We start from the raw sequence: 10,523 nt of genomic DNA, 5'->3' as shown, positions 1-10,523 counted from the left end.
CCGCCCCGCTCCGCACCTCGCCGTCGCCGTCGCCGGCCGTGAGCAACTTTTTTTTTGTTAGATTTTTTTTGTAGTTCATAGATTTTTTTTGTTAGATTAGATGTGTAGTAATTTAGATATGTAGTTCATAGATTTTTTTTGTTAGATAAGATTTTTTGTTACATTAGATGTGTAGTAATTAATTTGTTCATATTATGTTAGATTTTTTTCTGTTAATAGATTTTTTTGGTGATATTATTATTGAATATGCATGTTTGGTGGTATTATTGTTAATAGATTTTTTTGGTGATATTTAGATTGTGTAATTAATTTTGTTCATAGAATTTTAATGATTTTTTTGTTCATAGTATTTAGGAAAAGGAAAAAAATAAGAAGTAGTTTATATATAGTTGAACTAGCTAGTTGATTTAATAAACTAATTTATTTTACTATATATAGAAGTAGTTTGTTTTTAGTAAGTATTACTTTATTTATTTATAGTAAGTGCTTAGTAGTTGAATTAGATAGTTGATTTAATTAATAAAACTACTTTATTTAACTATATATAGAAGTAGTTCCCGCATCGACGTCGGCGATGCCTATCCCGCATCCTCGTCGTCGTCAACTAGGCGGTGGAGGCCTGCTTGATCAAGGTCATGTTCGGGACTGGGCTCCGCCGGGCTGGTATTGGGAGGTGCTACCTTCCGAGAGACGTAGGTTGGTGAGGAGGCAGCCCGTTGTTGACCCGATCCTTGTTTGGTGGCGGTCGCATGGGCCAGTGAGGTGGTGAGGCTTCCGGACACCGCGGAGGTGGTACGTCACCGTGTCAGCGAGGAGGACGAGCATGTCCGTCGCTACATGGTTGCATTGGAGGGCAGGTTCGACAATACCTGGCAGGTTCTTCAGGGATCTCACTGGAGCTATGATCCTGTGATGGTTCCTTATTTTTGGGTGTCCACCGCCCGCGTCGATACCCGTCGGGCGCTACGGTTCTAGTTGTATTAGTGATAATATTCGACGATGTACGGACACCAAGAGATGATGTACTTTGTCTTATAATTATTGAATGCATGCTAATTTGAATACTATACTTTATTTTATGATTTGGTTTTGCTTATTTTATGATTTGGTTTTGCTTATTGAATGCTCATATTGGATAAGTTCTCCTTCATTCCCGTGTGCTAGACAATTTGGTATAATAATGCACTCGGGAATGAAAGGAGGAGCTACGTACATCGATCATCGATAGTCAACCCGTGATTAATAATAATGATCTAGTTTAATATTTGAATTATGAACATAGGCCGGAAATGTCGTACTCATCGGACGATGAAAACCGCCCGGGGGAGTGCGACTGGTGCCACGACGATCGAGGTATCTGCGACAGGTTCATTGAGCTGGACGAAGATCGGCGCTTCAGCATTAAGCTCGAGGAGACCTGCGATGTTCATACGGTACGCAACGACGATAATAGTTTTTTCGTAATTAAACACGACTTCAACTATTTTAACGTGTATTTTTCATCTTTTCCAATTCGACTAGCTTATCACATGCTTTGCAAGACGCTATGTCTTGGAGAGGATGGGTTTTGAAGACCATGAAAGTTTCGAAACCAAAAAAATTATCCTAAGTACCCATCATGGTGTGGATTTTCAAGTAAAGCTGTACAATGCTCAGAGTGTAACCCATTTTGGTTGCAAAAATTAGGAAGCACTTTGCAAGATGTATGGTCTTGATGAGAGTATGCTTGTCACCATGGATCTTGGTGATCCTAAAATCGAGCAAGAGAGACCTTCGATTTGGGTCCTTGTGGATACACCTCCTATTCTTCCCCTATGTGAGCTTAACATAGTTATTAAGTAATTTATATTGTTTATTTTAAGATAGTTGACAACTTATCTCCATTGACAGCTTATTTTCATTCTTCAAAGAATGTGCGGAAGATGGTAGACAGAACCTACTACACCAAAGGCTTCGAATTAACTTATCAGGAGAAAAATCATCTGGTCGCATTTTGTACTGATCTTGAGAATTACAATATCTACAATCAAACTCCTCAACATTATGGTCAATACGTGCCACTAGTGCACGTGTTGAACTACGGTAACTACCATGGAGACACCCTGGTAAGATTATTTTTTACTATTACAACATATGTGCATCTTTTTGCACACTTCTAAAACTAGTACATCATTGCTAACTACGAAATTATTACTATGTTTTTCAACAAATAATCCTGAATGATTGTGTGCCTCATCTGATGTATACGCATGGTAGCCTTCATGTTTTGAACATACAACCAGGTCGTCCTACGAATCTCAACTGTCCATACCGGGTTTCTAAAAGAAGTGAAGACATTACAATCAAAGAATGGAAAAAATGTATGGACAGTCGTAAGGAGCTTCTTGGAAGCAAAAAGCAGCGAAGGGCACGAATTAGATACAGGATGGTCTCCATTCTTCATAATGGAGAGTCGGGGTCTATATTGTTTTATGCTATTTTACCTTAAGGGTGTTTAGGTCCTACCTGATACTGATGATCATGTGCTAAGAACAATTATGTAGGGTTGGGTTCGATGACTATGAGGATGATGATCGTATGACTTATTATTAATAACGAGTAGAAGTTATATGATGATGCATGATTAGTAGGACTTGTTATTATATATAATGATGTATGATGCAAGCATGCATGAGCATGTTATATCAGCGGGTGAAATGAACATAGCAGCAGCGTTGATAAACCAAGGACGAAGATATAAGAGAGGACACTTCTCTCTATTAGCTAGCTAATAACAACCTAAAAATAACCCACAAAACCACTAAAGCAGCCACTTTTCTAAAAAAAAACATGGACTTTTGGTCCCGGTTGGTGCCACCAACCGGGACCAAAGGCCCCCCTGACTGGGCTCAGTGGACCGGCCACGTGGAGGCACATCTGTCCCGGTTCGTGTTTGAACCGGGACTAATGCGTGGAGGCATTAGTAACGACCCATTAGTCCCGGTTCATGAACCGGGACTAAAGGCCCTTACGAACCGGGACTAATAGGTGTTTTTCTACTAGTGCAATACCTCGTTCAATCTCGTTGCCGGCAAGTCTCTTTACCCGTTCCGTAATGCAAGATCCCGTGACTAACTTCTTAGTCACACTGAGCTCATTAAGATGATGCATTACCGAGTGGGTCCAGAGATACCTCTCCGTCATATGGAGTGACAAATCCCAGTCTCGATTCGTGTCAGCTCAACAGACACTTTCGGAGATACCTGTAGTGTACCTTTATAGCCACCCAGTTACGTTGTGACGTTTGGTACACCCAAAGCATTCCTACGGTATCCGGGAGTTGCACAATCTCATGGTCTAAGGAAATGATACTTGACATTAGAAAAGCTCTTAGCAAACGAACTACACGATCTTGTGCTATGCTTAGGATTGGGTCTTGTCCATCACAGCATTCTCCTAATGATGTGATCCCGTTATCAATGACATCTAGTGTCCATGGTCAGGAAATCATACCCATCTATTGATCAACGAGCTAGTCAACTAGAGGCTCACTAGGGTCATGTTGTAGTCTATGTATTCACACATGTATTACGGTTTTCGGTTAATACAATTATAGCATGAACAATAGACAATTATCATGAACAAGGAAATATAATAATAATCATTTTATTATTGCCTCTAGGGCATATTTCCAACAGAACGTACACGGGCGAGACGGCGAGTGCGTCCAGCAGCACGCATGGTCCGCAGCCGGAGGCGTGGTAGTGCACTGCGTCGATGAGGTTCGCCGGCCCAGCATGCCATGGCCGCCCACATGTATGACGTTGCAGTTGGCAGCAACCGTGCGCTCGTCAGACACAACGCCGGCGCTGGTAGGGGAGTCTGGGTCGGAGGCGTCGAAAACAGCCACGTCGACCGACCGTGCACCAGCTTGCCGCCGACTGGTCGTAGTCTTGGCGATCCTCCTCTGGCCGCGGGTACTCCATCAAGACATTGATGAAAGAAATGGATTAGGCTAGCTAGTACGTAAGCTGGAGTGCAGTGAACTGAAGCTGGCCGTCTCGTACAATTTAGTCGAGAGACTGGGTTATGTCCGCAGATTGAAACGGTATGAGACCAACTCGTTTGTGTCTAGATCAAACCAATCCAATCCAGTGTTTGATAAAGTCCAAACCACACCAGACTGTTTTAGATTTTCAGACCATTTACACCAACCAAACACAATCCAACAGGGAAACCATCAGTCCAAACTATTCCAAGGTCTAATTAGGTATATGTGTCAACAGTGGTGCAGTTTGAGCAATAAACATCACGTTAATTCATATAAGCTGGCCGGGTCAATAAGCATCTTGATTTCATGCTCCTGCACAACCCAATTGGCCGGCACAACTAGCTTGGTTCCCTCTCGCTAGCTCCCGAACCCGGTTACCGTTGCTAATTTTGCCCAATATTACATGAGTCATTGTTTTAAAAAAGAGTATTACATGACTACATGAGTCATTGACGCGCGCCATATCATCATTGTTAGTACACGATTTGCTACACTTTCTGTGAAAATGTACTATTGCATAGTAGATGATCTTCAAATTTTGTCATGTCTTTTAAGCTATTTTAGGTATTGCTACTGTGATAGGAAAAAAAGCTCTTGCTATGTGAACATTTTAGATATCATGTTCGGAAAAAATTGAACACCCAAGTTCGAAATCCTGGATCCGCCACTAGGGTGTAGTCTTATGGGCATGCATAGTTGGAACAGCTGCTACATCTGTTGGACCTGACTGTGGCAAAAGGTGACTTGACCGGACGTGTGTATGATGATAGGTGTTGGGCCAGATTGCATGAACTTTTGGCACGTCGGAATGTGACAAAAGAAACACTGCCATCATTCCATCATGCACCATGCGCATGTTACGGTGACACCGTGTGTTAATCCCACAAGTGATAGATCTTTAGCAAGTTCATTCGGATAGCTTAATCAAGATTAATAGAAGTTATTTCAAATCTAGAATCACTAGCATGACTGGGTGAATCAGTAATGGAGATGTTAAATTTCTTTTGCAATGAAATGGTGATGTTAATTGCATTTATATAATTTATTTTAGCATGATCGTTGATGGGCAGTATTGGGTCTTACTAAAATTAAATATTTGATGACTATCAGTGGGCTGGTAGATTAATTTAAGGGTGTGGGAGGAAACTATTTCATTTTTAATGTCCATACAAAAAAGCTTAAATCCTAGTTTAAGTAAATCGCCCTGACGGCGAGATAGAGCTAACAAACTTTATATGGTCACGTGTGTGAGCAATGATCACTTAGAACACGGTGGCATGGTTTAAGTGTGTTCCAAAGGAAAGTATCAGGTGCTCAAAACACTTATATGCTCCCATGCTTCAAAGTCCACAAAGTCATATTTGTATGTTTAAAAAAATCTAACAAATTTGTGCACGTTCACAAGATATATGTCTACATTCCCTAAAAAGTTCAAATACAAATTCGAAATGCACATACAGAAACAAAAATGAAAAATCCAGCATGAATAGTGTCACAAAAAAGACAAAATAAAAAAAACACTATTTACATCATATTTGTCTTTTTGTCTATCAATTTGTGTTTTGATTTTAGATTAGAATTTTCCAGGAATAACATATACATGTCTTGATAACATTCACACACAAAAATCGGAACTTTTTGTTGCATTAAATTCGACTTTTCAAACACTAGCAAAGGCTCGTGCGTTGCAACGGGAGGAAAAAAACCATAATCTCCAATGGCCAAGACCATAGTTTACTGCATCACTGAGATACACTATAACTCTTAATTTTCTGAAATCAAGAACAATTTTTGAGATCATGAACATTTTTTCAACTAATGTACATATTTGAATTCATGAACACTTTTCAAATTTGTGAACACTTTTACAAATTTTCAACCATTTTTTTGAATTCATGAACATATTATACTGTTTGCAAATATTTTTAGTTTATTTTGAATATTTTTAAAATAAATTTCTTGAATCGGCGAACATTTCTAGAATCAACAAACATTTGTTGGGAAATTGGTGGAACAATTTTTGAAATTCACGAACATTGTTTTGATTTACAAACAGTTATTGAAATGCATGCTCATTTTTTAAAATCAGTGAACATTTTATTAGAGAGTAAATTATTTTTCAAGTCATGAACAGTTTTTGAATTTTTTGGATATTTTTCTGTTCATGAATATTTTATAAATTTGCGAAATTTGTTCAATTTCATTAACATTTTTTAATACACGAACCTTTTAAAAATCGTGAAATATTTTAGATTTCACGAACTTTTGTTTTCAAAATTCTGAACATTTTTTGCATAATGAAACACTTTTTACGACGTCACAAACATTTTTTGATTTATTAATTATTTTATTTAGGAAAATTTATTTTTATTAATTTACGGAACTTTTTTCAAGTCCCAAATTATTTAAAGGGGTAAAACCGAAAATGGAAATTTAAAATAAAAAAGGAATTTATGAAAAACAGACCGCCCAGACATGGGCCAGCCGAAATGGGCGCGCTGCATCACAAAAAGACAAAAGCAAAAAAACACTATTCACATCAGATTTGTCCTTTTTGTTCATCAATTTGTATTTTGATTTAGATTTGAATTTTCCAGGAGAAACTTATACATGTCTTGGGAACATTCACACACAAAAAAAGAATCAGAATTCTTTGTTACATTTAAATTCGATTTTTCAAACATTAGAGCATGGGGCCATATGAAGATTGGGAGCACTAGAAATTCAGTGGCAGCTCGTGTGTCAAAACTGGGGCCCACTATCAAACGTCTACCAAGGTACATCGGCCAGCATGTGTTCTGGTTATGAGATTTTGTCAGATGCCTGCGAGAATACAAGAGTGAGTCTACTTGAGCAGGGAGCTTCAGTTTTTCTTCAACCAGAAGGCATTTACAATGGGGTACACCAAGGATACATACCAATACAGGCAGTCAGCACAGCTCCAAAAGCATATGCGCAAACAACAGCCCTCTGCTCACGGTGCTGGATGGAGCTGCCCGTCTCCACCGCTGCCCGGGCGACGAGTGCCGGCAGACCTTTCCCGCAATGGCGTCGGGAGAAGCGAGCCTTGATTGGGTAGCTTAATTCCACTATTCGATCGCATCGGATCACCCGGAGCTCGCCCCAATATGCCCCGCCCAGGGTGGGGGGCTCTCGGAGGCAACCGGACGGATAACCCATAGCCGTATCCCGAAGGGACGATCCTAAAGGGCCACCATGGCTTGTGCACAAACTGCGCGCCACCAGACTGGACGCCCGGGAATCGACAATGTCGAACGGGAGGCATAACCGTGGCAACACGAGCAGTGCCGGGCATAGCATTAACTTGGTGTGCCGGTGCCTCATGGCACGCAGCACGCTTTGTCCTCTCTTGTTGGATCCCGCATCTGCCCTCTGGGCTAAGGTCCCTCTTGCCGCGTCTCAGACGAGGCCTGCTGACCAGATTGTCGGGGTTAAGGCGCCCAAACAGGCGGGTCTTGAGCTTCGACGCGTCGATGTGGCCCTTCATGAAATCTGTCAGGTTCGAAGCGCAAACTACAAGGCATGTGCAGATCTTCTGCATCTGCGTCTTCCCCACCGCCCTCGCAAAATTCTGCGACCGGTCCAAGAAGTCTTCAACCTATATGATGAGAGAGACCAGAGAAATAATAATAATAATGGGCACAATGAGTCTGGCTGGCATTCTGTTACCTATTATTAGTAGTACGTCAATGTGCAGAACACCTACACTTAGATTACCAACTCCTTTCTTCCAGGTCTTGGAGATCCACGATGCTTCAAAATTGCTAGCGCAGAGCCCGTGCTCCCATAAACTCTCCACTGATAGTAGCTGCAGGGCGACAATATAATCCAAAACAGCTGAAGTAAATGTGTTGTTGTAAGGCATTCTTCAAGTATGATGAACATAACTTACACAGCAAAAATGAATAGAATAGAATAGAAAGTGAAAAGAAAAATTACTCGCCTTACTCATCAGTGTTACAAAAAGTTCAGCTACCGATTCTTTATTTGTGCTCCCAAACCCCTTAAAGAGCGAGATGTTCTTCTCAACACTTGCGAAATCTGAACCATCTGCAAGGGGCCAAAACAAGATAGTTATCTCATCATCCTTTCTGGGTAAAAAGATACCGCAGCTGAAGAAGAAAAGGTAACAAGACAGACCTTTTAACAAGGCAGAGAACGCGGGTAATATTGGAGGATGGCGGGTCTGCGCTGCCCATTGTAAAAGCAGTAAGAATCAGATAAACAAATCAAAGCAGTACTCCCTCCGTCCGGAAATACTTGTCATCAAAATGGATGAAAATGGATGTATCTAGAACTAAAATACATCTAGATACATCTATTTCAATGACAAGTATTTCCGGACGGAGGGAGTATTAAACACCTAGACTGCTGAGCTACCACTCACTAAGATGTTAGGAAAAGGAAATCTAAGTCCAGATATGCAGTGACTTGTCAACAGTCACTAGCCAAAACAAACCAGAGACTTGGGTTTAATCACTTGTGATGTAATAATAGAACCTAAATAAAATGAATACATCTTTGGTACCTGCAGATGCAAAGCAACCAAGGAAATGATTGACATCGAGCTCATTGTCTGCGCTGTCGGGCTATTCACACCATGTATATTAGCCCAGGTCTTAACCTGCAGCATAAACAGAAAAACCAAGAGTTACTGTTGTCACATAGCTTCAGAATAACCAACAACCATTGGTATGTTACACCACCTAGGAAAATGATCAAATGAAGATACATTACCAGGTAACTTAGTATCTGAAACCTTTCATCAAGTGAAGAAATCAATTTGATGATCATCGATCTTGTCATGCCATCTTTGTTTTCAACCGTAATATCACACTCGATGCCAGTTCCCCGATCGATAACATTCACAATAGGCACCTTAGCACTTACAACAGGTAAAACTCCACAGTAAATTCCGTCCCCTGAAAATGAGAATATAAGGGGCTGTTTCCTTTATCTATACTGACAAAACTCTGAACAAACTATGGTAACATGGTACGACCAAAAACAAGCCATGTTTGTCAAGCCCCAGACTGTAATTACTATTGCGATGTCCTTTTGTTTTTTCCCCTATGAGATTTTGAGGCCACTTGAAGATTTGCTACGTACATATAAGCATTCTACAGAGTTTTCAGTATCAAGTTCTTTTCTCAACAAGAATGGGTGATACATGTGTAGATGAAGATAAAAGCACACAAGAATGCAGAGTGAAGAGCTTGAAGTTTATAACCGATCAATGGGCGCACAGGAGACTAGTGTGAAAATGTTCAGCTCAAGGAAGTAGTTACTTTGAAGGGAGTACAGAACTTTGGCGAATTTCCTGACAACTTTCATCTTTTTCTTGCGAGGACACTGATCCTCGATGTCTGCACTGAAGTTAACAGAGAGATCCAGGTCACTTTTAGGAGTAAATAAATCCATTGTGAATGACCCAAATGCTTGCACGACTGGAAACCCATTGTCGTTACCTGCAACAATTTATTAAGAGGGGAGGTCAAATCAGCATGCATGCAAGAGACAAATGAGAGCATTCGAAAAATCTCAAATACAAAGAGCATAACCGATGACGAATACTACTCTTATAGGAAGAGAGTAAAATTTATGGATGACATTATCTTTCTGTTTCCTGCGAGCCAAGTTCAACATGCTATTCAGTTCAGTGACTACATTATTAGTAAGAAGGGGCAAAAAATTATATCATCTCTTATAGTAGTACCAAAGATTCTGGTTGCCATCTTGCTGAAGACATCAACCAAGGCGTTCCGCTGCTCGTAGTCGGCGGGCTTGGGGCGCAGCACGGCATACACCTCGAGGAGTAGATCGTTGAGAGCTGGAAGGCGGCCAGGATCGACCGACATCGCGGCCAGCAGCTGCTCCTCGTTACGCGCCGCTTGGGCGCGTAAATCTGTGCAGGAACAGAAAGAAACATTGGCAACGACGATGACGTGGGAGCGAAACCGTAGAAATATCGCAAGACCTTTAAAGCTCCATGCCCAAAGTCGGATACAGGGAGAAAATCAATCTCCTCACCACACATGGCAATGGGTGGGGGGTCAAAGAATGTGCTGCTATGAAGTAAAATGCAAATGGGTGGGGGTAGCTGTTACATCATCCATCCATCAACTAGTAATTTTTGCATCATCATCTTATCTTATCTAAAGAATGATTGATGATATTATGAAGTTAAACTGAATTTTAGCCCCATGCATGAAGGCAGGGATGAGGAATCCCATTAGGTAGAGAAGATTGTGGCAGGGAGGGAGGGAGGGAGGGGGAAAAGTAGGTACCTTGTGAATCCCACACCCTCGAAGATGCCTCCTCCTCGCTGTCGCCGGACCTGCAGCCGCAGACGCATCAGAGATCTATCTATTTCTAATCTAATCTATCTAGGGGCGTAGAAGGGGGAGGAATCGTCCGAGGACCCGCCGGAGGAAGGAGGGTGCAGGAGTACGAACCCATCGGAGTCGGAGTC

The 10,523-nt window shown here is 41.2% G+C and overlaps 1 protein-coding gene across 4 annotated transcripts in view; it reads right to left on the bottom strand.

The window, feature by feature from the left end:
- Positions 1-6,664: 6,664 nt before the first annotated feature.
- The window catches only part of LOC119294462 (protein HESO1-like), a 4,266-nt gene continuing 407 nt past the window's right edge, over positions 6,665-10,523 (bottom strand). Inside the window, exons 2-12 of one of the 4 annotated variants that reach the window (XR_005143432.1) lie at positions 10,507-10,523; positions 10,339-10,388; positions 9,768-9,956; positions 9,340-9,519; positions 8,789-8,973; positions 8,580-8,675; positions 8,192-8,237; positions 7,995-8,101; positions 7,758-7,859; positions 6,949-7,649; positions 6,665-6,853 (exon numbers count right to left, since the gene is read on the bottom strand). Coding sequence is in view for 3 of the 4 variants with exons in the window: in XM_037572641.1 (XP_037428538.1) it covers positions 7,005-7,649; positions 7,758-7,859; positions 7,995-8,101; positions 8,192-8,237; positions 8,580-8,675; positions 8,789-8,973; positions 9,340-9,519; positions 9,768-9,956; positions 10,339-10,388; positions 10,507-10,523 (1,617 nt within the window). In the remaining variant the exon portion in view is untranslated. Of the gene's footprint in view, positions 7,650-7,720; positions 7,860-7,994; positions 8,102-8,191; positions 8,238-8,579; positions 8,676-8,788; positions 8,974-9,339; positions 9,520-9,767; positions 9,957-10,338; positions 10,389-10,506 lie in introns of all 4 variants that reach the window. The other 3 variants (XM_037572641.1, XM_037572642.1, XM_037572643.1) reach the window with 3 other exon arrangements.

Source organism: Triticum dicoccoides, chromosome 4B (genome assembly GCF_002162155.2).
Source record: "Triticum dicoccoides isolate Atlit2015 ecotype Zavitan chromosome 4B, WEW_v2.0, whole genome shotgun sequence".
Taxonomy (NCBI): Eukaryota; Viridiplantae; Streptophyta; class Magnoliopsida; order Poales; family Poaceae; genus Triticum; species Triticum dicoccoides.
This window is presented reverse-complemented; position numbering and strand designations above follow the sequence as displayed.